Genomic DNA, 19,773 nt, shown 5'->3' with positions numbered 1-19,773 from the left:
AGAAGATAATAGTAATAATAATAATTTTATTACTTATACCCCACCCATCTGGCTGGGTTTCCCTAGCCACTCTGGGTGGCTTCCAGCAAAATATAAAAAATAAAATAAAATGTCAAACATTATAATGATGTACATTGTAGTCAAAGTATCTATTTCAATTGATTTAGCAATTTTGTAGAATCAGTTGCTTAAATGGCTTCAAAGGTTCACCACAGCTAAAACATTCCACCTTGAAAGGTGGAAAACCTACACAACAAACATTTGAAAAGTTAAGGGGCTGAAAGGTAGTTGTCTCTTATGGCTGTATATTACATGAACATAGCTGAACTAAAGGGTCTACTTTTGGGAAGACATTAAATGCTTACTGGTTTTGCTGACAATAAAGCGGTATTCAAATTCTCTTAAACAAATATACACATTTGCCTTTTCTTTTGAAAAATACATAATATGTGTTTCAGGATTGCACTGCTGATATGAATAAAATTCCACCTAAGGTGGTTGTTCTGCTTCCCTCAGAGACCAGCCAGATGCATGTGAACAAACCCATTTTATTTATTGCAAGCATTTGCACAATTTGTTGCCTGGGATGAGAAAGCTCTCTGCTTTTTGGTGATGTACAAGTACCTGATTTCTTTGTTGATTGCATCCAGTTGTTCCTGAAGCATCATAGCAAGGGTTTGGGCATCAGAATGTCCACTTGGCGACAGAAGATCCATGGAGCTAAATATTGTATCTCTGTCGTCATCATCAATGTCAGACATTTCAGTGTCACTCTCAAAATGATGGCTGCTCAGAACACCCATCGGTTGACTTCTGCTCCATTCATGATCTCCAAGGGATTTCACCTAATTGAAAAGAAATGCATACCCGATCAGCCTCATTCCAAATGTTAATTTTGAGAGAAATTAAAAACAGAAAGCCTAGTACACTGAAACATTGTTGGCATTGATTAACACCTTTTAGTTTTCTCAGGCCACTTGTACAAGAGTCACTTTCCAGAAAGAGGAATGGCATTGAGGCAGGGCTTGGCTGGACTACAGTTCCTCCTTACCAAGCCAATCTTCCTGAGCAGCAGTGAATGTTGTGCCTCTGTCACTGAACATCCAGACTCCTTGGACCACTATGGCTAAAACCTATCCGTTTCCATTACTATAATAGGAGCACTGCTTTTAATAAACAAAGAACAAGATAAACCTTTGGTTCGTCTCTCCGGATTCCCATACGGCCTCTTCTAGGTCTTCTTATCACCTTAGTAGACCTATAATCTGGTTGGCTATCAACTAGGGAGCTCACAGAGTACCTCAGCTCTGCTGATGAATCAAGATGTGGTCTGAAAAACAGTTGCAGCACATGAATTAGCAGATGCAAATAAATAAGCCAAACCGTAAAAAAAAAAAAAATCAACAATTTATCAACTGTTTTACAATGTGCAGAGACGTTCATCCTATGAAATCTCATTCTATACATAAAGAAAACAATTTTGGGTGGTTTCCTGAAATGCTACGAGGGTAATAAAGCTCTGTGATGTATCTGAATGGAAACTAGAAATAACCAGTAAAACTCAAAATGACACATGTTTTCCTGAGAGTCAATGTGGTGTGCAGAGAGCAATGAAACTTGACCTGGCAAGATTTGGGTTGAAATCAACCAGGATTCAAATCCAAATGAACAACTCTTGGATGAAGCTTAAGTTTCCCACTAGCTTTTGCACTTCCCAAATGTTTCTGCATAATTCTCAGCTCAAAAGTTTCATCATTTACAAGGGTGTATTTTGAGAGAAGATACATTTTAAAAGACACACTTAAATATACACTTGAAATGTGATCTTTCCCCCTCCCCCAGATTGAAATAAAACTTAACATGGAGATGAAGCAGACTTATGGTTGACTGTATATAAAAGTCATACAAATCAGAAACAGGCTGCATTTACATGAAGTTTATTCCATTTCCCTAATTGTTAATTTCTGAATTGCATGTGAGCTGTCACATGACATAATAGCCATTTCCTGAAAACCAGTGGTATATGGTGCATGTTTAGTGCTCACTTCCATGTTATTTGATGGGGGGGGGAATCCTTCCAGCAGCTCTTTAGAGACCAACTAAGTTTGTTATTGGTATGAGCTTTCGTGTGCATGCACATGTCTTCAGATACACTGCAACAGAAGTCACCAGACCCTTATATATAGTGAGAGGGTGGGGAGGGGTATTGCTCAGAAGGGTGGTGGGAATGGGTGATTGGCTGATAGGTGTGGTAAACCTGTTGACGACTGTTAACGACTGCAATTGGTCTTACAGTAGAAAAAGCAAGGGGTGAGATGGCTAAAAATAGCTTTATCATGTATAATGAGAGAAGAATCCACATGTATAATGAGATAAAAATCCATCTCGTGTATAATGAGATAAGAATCCATCTCACGCCTTGCTTTTTCCTGTAAGACCAATTGCAGTTGTCAACTGGTTTACCACACCTATCAGCCAACCACCCATCCCCACCAACCTTCTGAGCAATACCCTTCCCCACCCTCTGTGACTTTTGTTTCAATGTATCTGAAGAAGTGTGCATGCACACAAAAGCTCATACCAAGAACAAACTGAGTTGGTCTCTAAGCTGCTACTGGAAGGATTTTTTTAAAATATTGTTTCAACTACGACAGACCAACATGGCTACCTACCTGTTACTAGAAAAAAATCACTTTGCAGCCCCTTAACCCAGAAAATCATGGAAGGGACAAAATTGGGGGTGGTACATTGGCATACAGTTCTTTCCTACTGTTTTCATGGGGACGTAATGGAGAAACAGAAGCACACATGTGAAAGGATGAATGGGGGAGCATCAACCTCGTCCAGTGACATTCACTGTGTGTCACACCATGACCACTGGTGTGAATGAACGTTAGCACTAAATGCTACAGTTTCCTTAATGCAACAGGTACTGCAACATGAAAGGAACATTAGAAAATGGGAAGATGTGCTAGCATTATAATCAGGAGAACTAACGCAATATTCATCACATCTGAATTTAATCATGGACTTATTTGTCCATTCCTCTTCCTGCCAACACTTTCTCAAAACCCACGTAAAGCAACCTATAAATGCCTAAAGCAGATTTCCCATTGGCAGTTATGAAAGGAAGCACTTCACCCAGTGCCTTAGAAAATGACGATGATTAAAATGATAACATTTTCAAAGTCTGCTTGCAACACATGGTGGATGGTGAACTGCAAACAGTATTTTCAACATAGTATGATTTTAAATGTATTAAAATTAAGAAAATATTATGGTTTTCTTAGGCTACCTTGACAACGTGGGATCAATTAAAGAACCTGCTCTTATTTTCAATTGGTCAAGTTCAACTCTCAGCTTGTCTATTTCATCTGCCAATCTTTCCTGAAAATAATAATAATGACAATAATAAGAAGTCAACAGTGTTTTTATATCAAAACTTACATTTATCAAAATTAATATCAGCGAACAACATTAAGCTTCTCGGCAACTAAGTACCAACTTACATTGTATCAGCCTAGCAAGGGGTTGTAAAAATATTATTTTCATTAAAACTAATATTTGTTAAATAAGTAATTTGTTAGACTCATTACTTATTGACTAGCATTACTTATTACAAACTTATTCCTTATTACAAAGTAAATTATTACTTATTACAAACCAACTAATCATTTTAAACAGCCCAACAAAGCACATCTATAGATATTTTTACAATATGAAAAATAAATTATTAATGGAAGAATTGTAGAAAAAAATTCCTTTGTCAGCTAGACAAACTAATCATTGGTGATTTTTAGTGATGCCAGACATAACAAATGGAAGACTATAAATACATTCCAAAGATTCCAGTTTTCACCAATTTTGCATTCCTTCTTTGCTGTTTTAAAGTTTATACAGTCAAACCTTGGCTCCTGAACGCCTTCGTTTTGGAACCTTTTGGCTCCCAAATGCCAAAAACCCGGAAGTAAATGCTCCGGTTTTCGAACGCTTTTCAGAGCCAAACATCCGACGCGGCTTCCTACTTGAGTGCAGGAAGCTCTTGTAATCAATCGGAAGACGCACCTTGGTTGTTGAATGTTTCAGAAGCCGAATGGGCTTCCGGAACGGATTAAGTTTGAGAACCGGGGTTTGACTGTACAGAGTTCTTAAAAGAATTACACTTTGCAACAAATATATAAATCCAGCTAATGTTAGCTGGCTTGCACACTGAAAACCATCAGATTCGAATCAATTGTTTCTTACTTGTTCTTATGGGTCAGTCACAAATAACAGGATCGAGGACAAAGAACACTTCCCCTATTTTTTTAAAAAGGTCTAGTATAGCAGTTTGAGCTCAGTTTAGCATGATAAAACCACTAGCCCTCAATGAACAGGGGTGAACTGCATAAGCAAGAAACTATTCCTAAATTAATATAGTAACAACAACAACAACAGGAATCTAGACAATTCTCTACCGGGGGGAAAAATGCAGCTCGAATTTTCAACGAAAGCAGTCAAAGAAAAATGCACAGGATTTTATATATGAAATCATTTGGCTTGGATCCAGACTTAGGTTTGGAATAGCCCTTTAAAAAGAATTGATTTGAGTATTCTACTCTAAGTATGAATAGGTCCAGATCCAGCTCATGGAACTCCCTTAAGGAGCAGCTATCATGGCTGTGCTGCACTGAGTGGTGGAAATTGTTGTATGAAACATCTGGAGGGTATCATGTTGGGGAAAGAGGATCTACCTCTTCCTGTGAAACCTGCCCCCACTTGTTCTTGGTATCAGGAAGAATCATAGTATCCTTCTGCTGTGCCACTTATTCTGTACTTTTAGCTAAGAAAATGTAAAAGGGGGGGCAGCATGGTATGGTGGTTAGAGTGTCAGACTAGGGCTAGGAAGATTCCAGTTCAAATCCCCACTCAGGACAAGAAGAAAACTGAAGAATCTTGGGTCATCCACTCTCTCTTGGCCTATCCTAGCTCACTGGGTTGTTAGGAGGACAAAACATGGGGCAAGCATGTCTTGAGCTCTTCGGGGGATGGGGGGAGACAAGCTATAAATGCAGTAAATCAAAAACCAAATACATGAATAAATTCTGGAAACATATTTTTCAACTGCTCAAAATACATATAGGCAACAGCTATTTGCATTCCATAAATGCTAAATATGACATTCTCCCCCCCCCCCCAAAAAAAGATTCAGTCTCTTCCTGACAACAAGTATAGACAAAATATGGGGATAAGCATAATTGGAAGGAAGCACACTGCTTCGGGTACCATTCTTTGGAACAGAATGTGGCCAACAAATTATTAAAATAAACAAATGAAGCAACAAGGAGCTCATGAGTCATAGTCAGAAATTTTATCCCATCCATTCCTTCTGGAAATTCTCTTTTTAGGAACAAATGGCAGCCAAGTTAAGAAATGTATTTGTCTACAATTTATTCCCTTCATGTTTGGTTCCGATATCACGTATTAACAGTTATTTTGCCCCTAGACTCAGGGCTCAGCCACAATTCTTTCCCATTCCACTCCTTCTATTTCTATTTAATCTGATACCTAGCAAAATTACTTTCTGCTTACTTAAATATGATTGGTTGAATTTATGTTATCTACTGGCTGTAGGTTGGTAAAGAATTAGAAAAATGGCATTTGTTATAAAGGTTTGTAATGAATTTGACTGGTTCATTAAATCAGTGGTACATGGGTTAAGCTGTGTTGACTTGCAAAGGGCAATTTTGATGCTATTTTTAATATGACTGTCAGGATTGGGTAGATGTGGGGCTGAAAGCTCAAGACTCATGTCCTCAATAGGTTTCTGGCCATTGACCACCCAGACTTGAGCATTCTATGGAAGCAGAGCAATCAAAATGCATCTCTAGAGTGGGGAAGGAGGTATTTACATAAGAATGAGGCAGTTTGGAGGAAAGTCTTTCATTCAACCAAATGTATCCAGCCCACATATTTTGTGGGGGCAATTCATGCTTGCACTAGGGCCCATGAATATTATCAGCAGGACAATGAACACTACTTGAAGTGTACAGCCCAATTTGGAAGTAAGTTGCATTCAATGGGGCTCACTCCCAGAGAAATGTGCCAAGGATTGCAGCCTACAGAGGTGCGGGTTCTCTAGTGTATGGCTGAATGTTGATGCTGTGCGGCATGTAGCTCTCTCATATCTTCACTTGGATGTGTGAACAATAGCACTGTCCAGTTTAATTGCTCACACAATGAAACTTCTCCACCTCCTCCTTCCCTTGCACCCCCTGCAATCTGATTTGGAGGGTTGAGGGAGCTCCATATGAGATATAGAGGGGGTCCAAGGGGCACACAAAGGGAGGTGTGGGCAGGGGTGAAGGAAGGTGCTGTAGTACCCGAAGCGGCTGTCATGATGTAGGGCGCATGTGCAGCGTTGCTATATACGACACATGCGCCATACAAAGCGGCGCTGCACATATCCTGTATAGTGGCTTGCCGCCGGCACCACTCCAGCGCCGTATGTACAGTGCCGGCATCCCTTCGTTGCTGCTACAGCCGCGAATGGAGGATCCTCCATTTGCAGCTGCAGCCACAAGCAGACAATCCTGCCACTGTCCATATGACGCTGGAGCAGCTCCAGCGGCAAACCGCTATACAGCGCATGGGTGGCGTCACTACGTACAGCGCTTGTGTGTGACACTGTGCATCTGCTGTTTAGTGGTTTGCTGCCGGCGCCGCTCCAGCACCGTACAACGGTGCTGGGATCCTCTGCTCGCGGCTGCAGCCACGAACGGAGGATCCCGTTCTTCAGTTCGCAGCTGTAGCAGCGAAGGAGGGATCCCGGCACTGTCCGTACAGTGCTGGAATGGTGCTGGCTACAAACTGCTATACAGCGCATGCTTCGCCATGTACAGCACATGCATGTGATGCATGTGACACTGCACATGCGCTGTACTTAGTGGTTTGCCGCTGGGATGCTCTGCTCACGGCTGCAGCAGCGAATGGAGGATCCTCCACATGCGGCTGTGGTGGTGCGATGGCTGCTTGTGCCGTCACAAACCCCCACAGGGTGACTTCTTGTCACCCCCGCAGACATGGAACCAGGGGTGTACCGCCCCCACTCCCCGTTACGACGCCACTGGGCGTGGAAAGAGAGAATCCCTTGCACAAGTAGAAGTTGTTCCTCCTGCAGCGTCTTAGTTGGATACAACCCTAGGTTCCATTATCTTTAGGAACATTTTCAGGTTTTGAATTCCGAAGACTACTACTTCTTTTTTGGTAATCAGTTGCTTTTTAAAATAAAGGTGAATGCAGGTAGGAAAGAAAGAGTACCTTATCATGTAATGATTCTTCCAAGTTCTTCCTAAAGCTTTCTGATTCTTGTATTAAAACATTCTAAGAAAGAGAAAAGATCAAAAGTAGAGACAAATTACAGCAAAATAAAACACATTTCTGCAGAATCTGCAATTTTTTCACACTTCCCATTGTAATAACAAGTATTGACTATCCATTTATGAATATGTTAAAAGTTATACTATTAACACTGATAGCTATCGGACAGCATCAATTTTGGACTGACATTTTGCCATCAACATAGGATTGACATTTTAAACATTAAGCACATGGACCAGTCTGTGTACTGCAAATACCTCTGAGTACATGAGTAGCTCCATTGAGTTTTGAAGAAAGCTGGCAGGAAGGAAAGTCAGTGAGGATTTCACATACAGGAAAGGAACGGGAAGATTTGATGGGCAAGGGATCAAGCCCTAAGTATTTATTTGCTTTCCCCCCATAGTATCAAGAACACAAAAAAAGAAACCAAAAATACAAATCAAGGTAAGTATGGGATGATCCTCAATTGGGTCATACACTCAGAGTGTATTGAGCTAGATGGACCAATATCTAAGCAAAAGGCAGCTTAGTACATTTCTTCTTAGGCTGATCCATTGATTCTGTTCTGAGCATGACTACCATTGGATATGAACCATTTGTTTTGCTCATTTTACCTTTTCTTCCAATGCTGCCATTCTCTCTTTTAAATGTAGCTGCAGGCGCTCATTAGATTCTGTCAAAAGTCTGTCCACAGTATCTGATAATCTCTTGTTGTGCTCTTCATTCATTTTTTCTCTTTGCCTTGCCTTCAGTAAAGTATCAAGGAAACAAAATGGGCAGTTCCAAAATTATCTAAAATGTTATCATTAGTGAAACACCAGTGGTGGATTATTGTAACTGAAATCACAATAATGATACCCTGGTACAGCAAAGGTAAAGGTAAAGGGACCCCTGACCATTAGGTCCAGTTGCGAATGACTCTGGGGTTACGGCGCTCATCTCGCTTTATTGGCCTAGGGAGCTGGCGTACACCTTCTGGGTCATGTGGCCAGCATGACTAAATCACTTATGGTGAACCAGAGCAGCGCACGGAAACGCTGTTTACCTTCCCGCCGGAGTGGTACCTATTTATCTACTTGCACTTTGACGTGCTTTCGAACTGCTAGGTTGGCAGGAGCTGGGACCGAGCAATGGGAGCTCACCCCGTCATGGGGGTTTGAACCGCCGACCTTCCAATTGGCAAGACCTAAGCTCTGTGTTTTAGACCACAGTGCCACCCGTGTCACAGTACCCATGGTACAGTAGCGCACAGCAAAAACAAATACTGCCAGAGGATAAAATTTATTAGCACTACTGCTGAATCAAAGATTTGCGCACATTCAATACCTGATAATCGTTCAGTTCATATTCATCAAGTCAAAAAATAAATAAATGTAAGCAATTCGGGGGAAATTCTAATTCTTCTCTTCCAGTTGAGCTTCTAGACACGAGACTCATTTTTTAGGTATAAGGGGGACTATGTGAAACAGTGTGATGCATTTAGCTTAGACAAGTCAAACTATAAATCAAATGATCAACAATACACATACTCTTTGAAGCTCCTGGTTCTTCTCCTCCAGTTGGGCCTCCAAGTGCCTCATGCGCTCTTCAATGTTGCCATGCCTTTCTTCTGCCTATATAAAAATAAATAAACACACTTCTTTGAAACTTAAAGAGCTTTCTGAGCCAAAATCTCAATTTGTTTTAAAGAAAATGTAAAGCAAGCTACTGCTAACTGCAAACTTAGTTTTCAAAAATAAATGTTATTCAAACAGGCAGCTGAACAGCATTGCTTGAAATGTGTCAGCTACAAAGGCCTGTTACATCCAAGCATCCAGCAAAACATTGGAGTTATTTATGAGCAATGAAATCAGCCAAATGTAACATGCAGACTGTGCATGGTTTGAACACAAACCTGCCATCATAAAATTGTAAGCTCTTTAAGCACTGAACCGCACAATGGTTGATTATCAATAAAAGAAATACATAAATATTTTAAAAAGAGTTCTTAAAAATAAGAAAACAAAATTAGATGGATTCTATTTAGCAATAGAAAGTAAAGTCCAGTAGGACTACCTTCCTACGTATGGAGATCATTTCTTGCAGTTTAGCTTCCATAACATATTGATAATCATCAGATGAGGTAGAAGAGGTTGGATCAGACTAACAAGTCAAGGAAAAGGAGAGGGACAAAATTGAAAAATCAGAACTAAAGACACCAACACTGAACAGAACACAGCACAGAATGCTCAAAAGAAAAGTGTGATTGCAAATTTAATACTTTAACTGACAGAATTTTATGTAGAATAAACCACACTTACAATAGGGTGACATGAGGCAGTTGATGCGGATGAACTAAAAACAATGGGATGCTAAAAAAGCTAACAACCTAGGTATGGAAATTTCAGGTTAGTGATGGCTGGCTGGTAAGAATTACTCTTCCTCTATAGAGGGATCTCAAAGCAATTATGGCAAATATAAAGCCTGATTGGAATTTGGATAAACACAAGACCAGAACACAACTTTGAGGAGCCAATGCCAGAATTATTATTTTTTTTTTTAAAAAAAAAATAGACCATCCTACAATCTTATCATAACAAAAACAATGTATATTATGTTACAGAATATACTAAACCAAATGGGTTAGTCATCTCTAGAATAATGTTATGGTAGGTTGCCTAAGAGATATGAAAGCATATAACTAAAGGAAATATCATAACTCTCCCGGGCTTACTATGAAAGGGTTACTGAGTTTGTGGTGAATGCAAAGCAGGTGTCTGGTCGTTCCCAAGCTGCTCACATTATGTCTTGCTATGCCACTCTTTAGTTTAGTGAACAACGATCTGGACAAATGCTCAGTTAGGTAATGTATCACAATGGATCCTATGTTTACTGCATGTCCCATTAACACACACCATGGACTTCTAAAAAAAGTCAATGTGAATTACTCCTTATTTAAACAGAATGAATAATGGGTTGTATCCCTGTTAGCCATACTCAGAGTAAGATAAAGGTAAAGGTACCCCTGCCCGTACGGGCCAGTCTTGACAGACTCTGGGGTTGTGCGCCCATCTCACTCAAGAGGCCAGGGGCCAGCGCTGTCCGAAGACACTTCCGGGTCACGTGGCCAGCGTGACATTGCTGCTCTGGTGAGCCAGAGCTGCACACGGAAACGCCGTTTACCTTCCCGCTGGTAAGCGGTCCCTATTTATCTACTTGCACCCGGAGGTGCTTTCGAACTGCTAGGTTGGCAGGCGCTGGGACCGAGCAGCGGGAGCGCACCCCGCCGCAGGGATTCGAACTGCCGACCTTTCGGTCGGCAAGTCCTAGGCACTGAGGCTTTAACCCACAGCGCCACCTGCGTCCCTCCATACTCAGAGTAGACCCACTGAAATAAATGAACATTACTGACTTAGGCCTACTGATTTTAATGGGCCTATTCTGAGTATGACCAATTCTGGATTTTGGACTAGTTAACCCCTTTCAGCCCAAATTAAAGTTCATTGCAAACATTTTAGGACACAACCTGCAACCCTATCCAGCCATATGCAGCCCACCTGGACTAGGGTCTTCCAGGTCTTTGGCAATTCCCGTTTTTGTTTTGCAGTCCCAGGCAGGCCGCAAAAGCAGAAGGATTATCAGTGCCCTGGGCTGATGGGCTGCATTTATGTAGCTGATGGGCTGCATTTGGCTTGGTGACTCACAAGACCAAAGTCAAAATTAAGAGAAGACACTCTTTATAATGTGTCGGTATATGCTACAAGATAAAAAGAGCACTCAGATCAACATGAATATTTAATATTAATAATAAAGGCTCATCCAATGATTCAACACCTTTCCAAGCATAAAATGAAGCTGATAATTTATTTGACAGTGGACTTTTTTCTTACCTGTAAATTGCCTGAGAGGTGTGCTTAATGAAAGACCTCCCATCTATTCAGGTAAAATGTTAAGAGCTCTACAAGCCCACAGTTGCCTCATTCAGTTGTAACGCTAAACCATGGTTTAACATAGAATGCACCTTGGTCCCCCTTCCCTATTCCTCCTTCCAAGGAAGACATCAGACATCATCTCCATTACAATTTACTGCAGGACAGCAGTAAGTTTAGTCTGAACTCAAAGTTGTGATTAATCTTATCAATGGTTTATTGAAACAAGCCAGAAATTGGGCTGTCTTAGTAAACCATACTCAAAGTTAAGCACAGTTTGTTTGGGACTGGATATAATGCTAAACAGTGGTTAGTTAAAAACAGAAGCAACAGCTTCTTTTTGCCTCTTTGTAGCCGGAAGAGGAGAACAGGTGGGCTGAGGGGAAATCACATGAACCAAAGGCTCACCAAGGATTGATCATGTAAGCTCGATATGTGCAACTTTTTTTCCCTTGAGGAGAAATGGTTTAAGTAAGAACAAAGAAAAATACCCCCTGAAGCTTACAGAATAAATTTACTTTAAGGATGAAGAAAGGGTGAGGCTCAACATTTCTTTGTCCTTAGCAAAGGCATATAGGCCCTTATTGACTGCAACGCTGAAAACCTACAGGCAAAAGCAACAGCCACAAGAAACTGCATCTAAAAGATTTTGATTACCAAAATTGCAGCTAAGGTAGACATAGTGGTATAGCAGTAAAACTGCTAGCACATTTGCCAAGGCTAAGCCAGGTCTGGTCTGGTTTCAGATTGGATGGGAGACTGCAAGTTGAGGTAACTGCATTGCAGGGACTTGGACTTGGTGACCACTAGGGTCCTTTCTAACACTATAGTCTTGTGATTTTGCATTTTGAGGTAAAATCCAATAATGACCGAACCATTTCAGTTCTTGATTTACATCATTCTGCACTCTGTGATCTTCTGGATCATGGGTAGGATTGGCACTTTATATTGATTGGTTGAAACTTAATACTTGATTACCTTAAAATGAAGCATTCACCCTGCACAGTTGGAAGCCTACTGGTCACCTGATCCAGTCTGCTAACTTTATTTCCACCAGGGACATTAGGCGAAATGCAAATAAATCTTCTTCTACCTTGGCTATGGGCCTTGATGGCATCCTGTTGGAGCATGAAAGATCTCATGTATCTCTGTGGAGTCCTGACCATTCATTTCTTGTCAGGAGACCATCATTCCTAGACTGACTAGCACATAAGAACTATTCCTGGCCAACCCTGGTCAGCTTCCTTGCTATCATTTATGTTATGGATACTGCATTTCTAGTCTTTGGATGGGAGGAAAAGACCTCTTAGTCAGGCTGACAATGAAGTGCTGTTTTTTTTTATTTAGGCAAGACACAACTGAAAATCATTCTTTCCTTCATTCCTGGGTAAAAGTCAACAAAGGTATCATTTGGGTAGGTTTCAAAAATAGAATCATATTTTGTAGACCGAAGTGTGACACTAAGGCCACATCAAGAATATCCACAGGGTTGGCTACTTGAAAACACTCAATACTGAGTTGAATTAACAATGCAAAAATGCTTCCTGGGGTTGAGGCTGCAGCTGGATAGGATGAAATACACTTCTGAAATGCTTATATAGTGGTACCTCGGGTTACATACGCTTCAGGTTACAGATTCCGCTAACCCATAAATAGTGCTTCAGGTTAAGAATTTTGTTTCAGGATGAGAACAGAAATCATGCTTCAGTGGCGTGGCGGCAGCAGGAGGCCCCATTAGCTAAAGTGATGCTTTAGGTTAAGAACAGTTTCAGGTTAAGTACGGACCTCCGGAATGAATTAAGTACTTAACCCGAGGTACCACTGTAGATGTTATCACTTCAGGATGAAAACTTTGCTCTCATCTGTTTTTAATGCAATGACTGAACTTCTCTAGGGTTAAAATGTCTAGATTGTCTTCCTTCTTTGGAGTCCCATTTAATTAGTCTTTGAATGCCTTTAGGGCACTTTGTGTAAGTTCAGCAGATATCTGGCACTATCTTCTAGTGTCTAGACAGAAACTTCATTTTTGGAGTTGCACAAAAACTATCCTTAAGTAACACAACAATTTCAGAGCATATTTCTTCAACAGTTTCCTTTGCTGATTGAGTTGATGTTCTTTTGATGCAAAGTGCTGAAAATATTCTCATTTTGAAATTAGGGATCACACTGAGTACTAGGGCTCCTCCAGATAGCCTATTTATTCAGAATTTATCCTGATTTGTTGCAAAAGTTTGTGGTGGTTAGACTATGTCCAGTCTTTATTGAACATTCATTCCAATTTGTTTATGGGGTGGTTATATGACAAAGAGTATTCATTCTGCATTTGCTGGTGTTTACATATATTCCCATTAATAATTTGCTTATCCCACAATTTTTAATCTCCTGATCATTTCCCAAAAACTCAGTTTCTGTGTTGTCTCCTTCTCTCTCAGAGTGGGGAAGTTTAACAGCCTCCCCAGGACATGAAGAAGACTGCAGATCCTGCAAGTGTCCCTATTTTCCAGGGACATCACTAATTTGGAGAAGCCGTCCCGGTTTCTGATTTGATCCCAGAATGTCCCACTTTTATTTAGGATGTCCCTATTTTCATTGGAAAAATGTTGGAGGGTATGGAGTTATCAGACCCTCAAGCCGTTTGAAGGTGATCCTGTAAAGGAAAGGTTTTTAAATAATGTTTTATTATGTTTTTATATATGTTGGAAGCTGTCCAGAGTGGCTGGGGCAACTGAGTAAGATATGTGGAGTATAAAAAGTAAAATTATCATTATGGAATGGGACGTCCCTATTTTCATCAGAGAAATGTTGGAGGGTATGAGACTGAAATCTGTTATCCACTACGCATGCATATAGATCAGAAGCTAGGCCTCATGACTGGCTTTTGCTTTGATTTAGGGAGAACTGCTTGCTTGAAAAAGGAGGTACATAGTTTGTAAATTGACATTCCTCTTCAATGCGACTGCATTAATAATATGAAATTGATACTATGAAGGAGCAACCAAACTGCTGGTGTTGAGATAAAAACAAAGTAGGCAGGCAGGAGGAAGGAGGTGCCAGTCTGGCAAGCTGCGTAACTCATCCCTTTTGTATCCTAGCAATTTCGCTCTGATTGTAGCAAAAAAGGAGGAAACACTATCCTAGACATGATGATTCCCTCCCTCTGGAACCTTGGAAGAACTCGTGAGGAGTTTTGCCTTGCAGCAATTTCAACGTGGATGTTTTTGATCTGTTTACAAGAAAACATAAAATCCCTTGACATAGTGGGCTGAAACATGTTGGGCACTAATAAAAAGTGCATTTCTCTTCAGCATCTTTGATTTTTTTTTTTGTCTTTTCCATTGGATGCTTCCTTGTTTTTGTTTTGTTGCACTTTTGCTTCTTTGCAGTGGCGTAGCGTGGGGGGTGCAGGGGGGGCCGGCCGCACCGGGCGCAACATCTGGGGGTTAGGGTTAGGGGGTGCAAATCCACGGGTTAGGGGGCGCAAATCCACGGGTTAGGGGGTGCAAATTACTTGCCTAGCCCCGGGTGCTGACAAGCCACGCTACACCACTGCTTCTTCGTTCAGGAACTCCCTTTCCCTGGAACTTACTGAGAAACTAAGAATGAGTTGGCTCCAGACTTAATCATGCTTAGACAGACTCATTAAAAACCAGTGCACTTAAGGTGTGCTTCAAGCTGCTTCAAGCATGACTAAGTCAAGATCCAATCCAATATATATTTAAATTTAGGGGTGCAGAATAGGTTTACTTTAGTTGAATTAGAATTGTTCATTCATTTATAATATATTTATTATTATTTGAAACACAATGTTATGAACAACACAAGTCTACTATAGAGTAGTTATGAGACGAAAAAATTCATAACATGGCTATAGTTTTACCAGATTACCAATACTTCCTAGTACGGGAGGTGCTTATGTGAACTCCCACCCAATATTCAAGGACTCCTCCATTGACTTCAGTATCAGTGGCAAAACTGCATACACATCTCTTCTGTATCCACATCAAGGCGGCCCCCAAAACTGTAATCAGTGGGAAAGTGTGATCACCTAAGAATTGTTGATCGCACCAGAGGGAAAAACAAGATTTCAGATTTCATGTGTGTTAGACCAGTTTAAATTGATGTTAGTTTTCTTCTTGCTATGTAACATTTGAAATCTTATACAAATTGATCAACAGAAAATAATGTGTCAGAAGTATAAAATCTGGATTTCTGAGCCCAATACATTAAGCATCTTTTTAGTGGAACGAATTGTGGGGAGGGTTCCAGTAAAGTCTATTCTTGCTTTTATCCACTGTTTTTAGGGAAGAAGTCAGTTATGTTGATTAGCTTGCTTAAACTTAAAACATAATAACAGTAATACATTAGGACCCCTTGATTTCCCCTGATTCTGCCCTCTCTGCTGGCTTCAATGAAGCTGGCAACTGAGTTGGCCAGAAAACTATTTGGGGAGAAGTTAGCAGTGGGTTAAGGGCCTTGACTCAGTTGGGATGTAGAGTGTAACTTGCCTTTGACTCCCTCCGCACACACTAGGCAGTGCAAACAAGGTCCCCTGACTGGCATTGCAGAGACCAAGTAGGCTCTTGCTTGGCATTCAAAAGAGGAGGTCACTAGTGCCATCAATGGCTACAGATGTATTTTTGGCTATGTTTGGCTGCATTGCTTGTGATCTTGTTGTCCAAATAGTAGTTTTGCCCTCAATTAAGTAACATATACATTCTGTCTCACACAGTTCCTGATATAAATTGCACAACACAATCTAGATGCAACACACAGATCATATATATCTAGTTAACAGGAACAGAACTGAAAAGACACAGAAGGGCTGGGATTCCTATGAATGAGGATTTTTCCCCCATTTCTTCTCCTCATCAATACAGAAATGATCATTCAAACAGGCTAGAAACCTATGCAACTTATAATCACAGAGTGGTAACTATACTGTATTATTATTATTATTATTATTTTGGTCTTCTCTCCACCCACCCAATGGATGAACATGGCAACCTTCCTTTCCTAATGTCACTTACAGTAGCTCTTATATTAGCTGACTACAGGACACATAAACACTTCAGCATTGTGCGTGCTCCATTTTGGAGCTGCTTTGCATGGCGATTTCTCCATTTGTTCCGTGGAGGGAGTGGGAGGAAAACACATCTAATAGTTTTCTTCCCACATGCTGAGCTGCTCACTGTACAGAAAAGACTTAATAAATAAATAAATAACCACCTGTGTGCACTGGAGGGCCTATTCACACATCACTTTGTTAGCTTGGTGTGACTTTTTCTGAACTTTACAAGGAATCTTAATGAAGGAAGAAGATATTCACCCATGAAACTACTTTAAAAAGGTAAAAGTAACCCTGACTGTTAGGTCCAGTCACGGACGACTCTTGGGTTGCAGTGCTCACCTCACTCTATAGGCTGAGGGAGCAGGCGTTTGTCTGCAGACAGCTTCCGGGTCATGTGGCCAGCATGACTAAGCCACATCTGGCAAACCAGAGCAGCGCACGGAATCGCCGTTTACCTTCCCGCTGGAGCAGTACCAATTTATCTACTTGCACTTGACGCGCTTTCGAACTGCTAGGTGGGCAGGAGCTGGGACCAAACAATGGGAGCTGACCCCGTCGCAGGGATTCAAACCGCCAACCTTCCGATCGGCAAGCCCTAGGCTCTGTGCACATCCAAAAAGCATTAGAACAGATACCCACAGGAATGAGCCATTGTCTTTTGGTTTGTTTTTTAAAAGAAACCCGAGAAGCATTAAAAGAAACCCTCCAATTTTTGGTGACTTTTCTGAGTTACTGATGAAAAATCTCTCTCTCTCTTACATGCCATCAAAGATTTTATTACTGTGTTCCAGAACACTTCTGTAAATGCATTTGCACCCTATTCAGATACTGAGTGCCAATCAGTTCAGTGAGGAATGGACTTCCAACAAAGTGTGCATAGAAATGGAGCCTAAGTCCACAGGGGTGGGGGGCGGTGAGGCAAGACAAGAGTGGTTTTAGGCATTACAGTGGTGCCCCGCAAGACGAAGGCCTCGCAAGACGAAAAACCCGCTAGACGAAAGGGTTTTCCGTTTTGGAGGCGCTTCGCAAAACGAATTTCCCTATGGGCTTGCTTCGCAAGAAGAAAGCCCATAGGGAAATCTCCGGGGACCTCTTTTAAATGCTAGCGGTGGGGAGCAAAGCCTTTCCCCCCCCCCTCCGGCCTTCAGAAGAGGTCCAGGAAGGCCGGCGGGGGCCGAAAGGCTTTGCTCCCCACCGCCAGCATTTTAAAAGCAGTCCGGGATAGCAGGGAAGCACTTCCCGCTATCCCGGATGGCTTTTGAAGGCACGCGGCGGGGGGGGGGGAGCAAAGACTTTCGCCCCCCACCGGCCTTCAGAAGAGGTCCTGGACCTCTTCTGAAGGCGGGCGGGGGGCAAAAGTCTTTGCTCCCCCCTGCCTGCCTTCCGGGAGAGCGGAGAAACGCAGCGCTGCCAGCATTTTAAAATCGCCCCGGGAGCGGAGAAGTCTCCGCTGTCTGGGGTGATCTTAAAATGCTGGTGGGCGGCAGCGCTGCTGCCCGCGAAGCCTTCGCTGCCACCCACCAGCATTTTAAAATCGCCCCGGGAGCGGAGAAGTCTCCGCTGTCTGGGGTGATCTTAAAATGCTGGTGGGCGGCAGCGCTGCTGCCCGCGAAGCCTTCGCTGCCGCCCACCAGCATTTTAAAAACCCCGGGACAGCGGAGGACTTCTCCGCTGTCTGGGGTGATCTTAAAATGCTGGCGGGCGGCAGCGCTGCTGCCCGCGAAGCCTTCGCTGCCGCCCACCAGCATTTTAAAAACCCCGGGACAGCGGAGGACTTCTCCGCTGTCTGGGGTGATCTTAAAATGCTGGCGGGCGGCAGCGCTGCTGCCCGCCAGCATTTTAAAATCGCCCCGGGAAGTCTCCGCTGTCCCAGGGGCTTTTAAAATGCTGGGGGACGGCAGCGAAGGCTTCGCTGCCGCCCGCCAGCATTTTAAGACCGCCCCGGGACAGCAGAGAAGTCTCCGCTGTCCCGGGAAGGCAGGCGGGGGGGGGGGGAGCAAAGACTTTCGCCCCCCACCGGCCTTCAGAAGAGGTCGGGGGACAGACTGTCCCCGGACCTGGTCTGAAGGCGGTTTCCATAGGAACGCATTAATTGATTTTTAATGCATTCCTATGGGAAACCGTGCTTCGCAAGACGAAAAACTCGCAAGACGAAAAGACTTGCGGAACGAATTAATTTCGTCTTGCGAGGCACTACTGTATAAAGATGAGCCAGCAGAATATATGTGATTGACATGTGCCTTTTCTTTTTGAACTTGTGTATCATCGAAACTGGCAACTTGTATATCTGCATGAAACTTGTGTGATACTATTTTCTATAGGAACAATCCACTGGGTATTTCTCCTATCCATCTTATGCTCTCATGCAACCCTGATTCATTTGAGCCTGGAAAATAAAGTGTCTATTTTCTTTTGGTCTGTTTTAATGAAAGTGATCACCGTGTTTCTTTGAATTAATGTGATGTGGGAAATCATGGAAAAAATTCAATGGCAAATAAAGTTCATGATTTTTAGCTGAATTGGATTAATCATAACTCTTTTATAATACAAAGTATTATAAAATAAACTCCTTTGGGATTTTGGGAGAAATGGACTCAAGCCATACAAGAAATACGAAGCAATACCTCTGCCATTAAATTAAGCTAAAGCAAATAACGTCGTATGTGTAATTAGTATTTATTTACGGTGCCAATAAGAAGAATCATCTTGTCCACTCCAAAACAGGGTTTTATTGCTGCTGATGGTGCTGAAGGAAGGGAAAAGGGATGAAAATCAATGTTAAAGGAAAACGTGTTTCTGAAATTCACCTGCTCTCAAGTGTACAATACCTTAGTCAGGGCTGCGATTCTCTGAGCCAGTTCAGCTTCCACTTCAGGCAATGTTTCAGCTTTCCGCATTGTTTGTTGCAGCTTTTGCTCAGCTAGTTCAAGCCGTTCCTGCAGCTGTCTATTTTTGTCTTCCATCTGAAACCCAGAAATGAGACGGTTAAATAAATAAATAAAAGGCCGGATCAGGAAATTGCTGCCGTTCTCAGGGGATTGGACTTCCAATGGTTCATCCTGGTTGGCTCTCAAAGAGCAAATCTTCCTCACTTTCTCAAACCCAACCGATGAAGCATGTAATGATTCATATAGAGATGCACTGAAGAAGTGTTAATATAGAGAGATGTACTGAAAAGGCATTAATATGAATGAACGCTACAACAAACTGGAAAGTTAATAAAACATATAAATAGGAGCAATCAGTAACTTGTCCCATGCTCTCATGAACCAAGACATATCAGCTTCAAGTGGTTTCTTACTCTTATGAGTAAGGTTTCTTACTCTTATGAGTAAGAAACTTCCTATGGCAAGTTCAAACCTTTTTTTTTTTAAGCACGCTCTTAGTATCCCACTATTTTAGGCTGTTTTATATTAGCAAACATAGCTTGCATGCTGC

General features: G+C 41.9%; 1 protein-coding gene across 12 annotated transcripts in view; it reads right to left on the bottom strand.

Annotated features, from left to right (window-relative positions):
* PPFIA2 (PTPRF interacting protein alpha 2) overlaps nt 1-19,773 on the bottom strand; it is a 271,229-nt gene that overhangs the window by 46,206 nt on the left and 205,250 nt on the right. For 9 of the 12 annotated variants that reach the window (XM_083698945.1, XM_083698940.1, XM_083698944.1 and 6 more), the window contains 8 exons: nt 19,164-19,298; nt 9,415-9,501; nt 8,889-8,972; nt 7,974-8,105; nt 7,300-7,362; nt 3,296-3,387; nt 1,195-1,330; nt 625-845 (listed from right to left, as the gene is read on the bottom strand). In XM_083698945.1, the coding sequence (XP_083555071.1) occupies nt 625-845; nt 1,195-1,330; nt 3,296-3,387; nt 7,300-7,362; nt 7,974-8,105; nt 8,889-8,972; nt 9,415-9,501; nt 19,164-19,298 (950 nt within the window). The remainder of the gene's footprint in view (nt 1-624; nt 846-1,194; nt 1,331-3,295; nt 3,388-7,299; nt 7,363-7,973; nt 8,106-8,888; nt 8,973-9,414; nt 9,502-19,163; nt 19,299-19,773) is intronic. The other 3 variants (XM_083698947.1, XM_083698948.1, XM_083698946.1) reach the window with 1 other exon arrangement.

Source organism: Podarcis gaigeae (assembly GCF_964106915.1).
Source record: "Podarcis gaigeae genome assembly, chromosome: 10".
NCBI classification, from domain to species: Eukaryota; Metazoa; Chordata; class Lepidosauria; order Squamata; family Lacertidae; genus Podarcis; species Podarcis gaigeae.
Note: the sequence above shows the minus strand (reverse complement) of the source record. Positions and strands in the feature narration are given on the sequence as shown.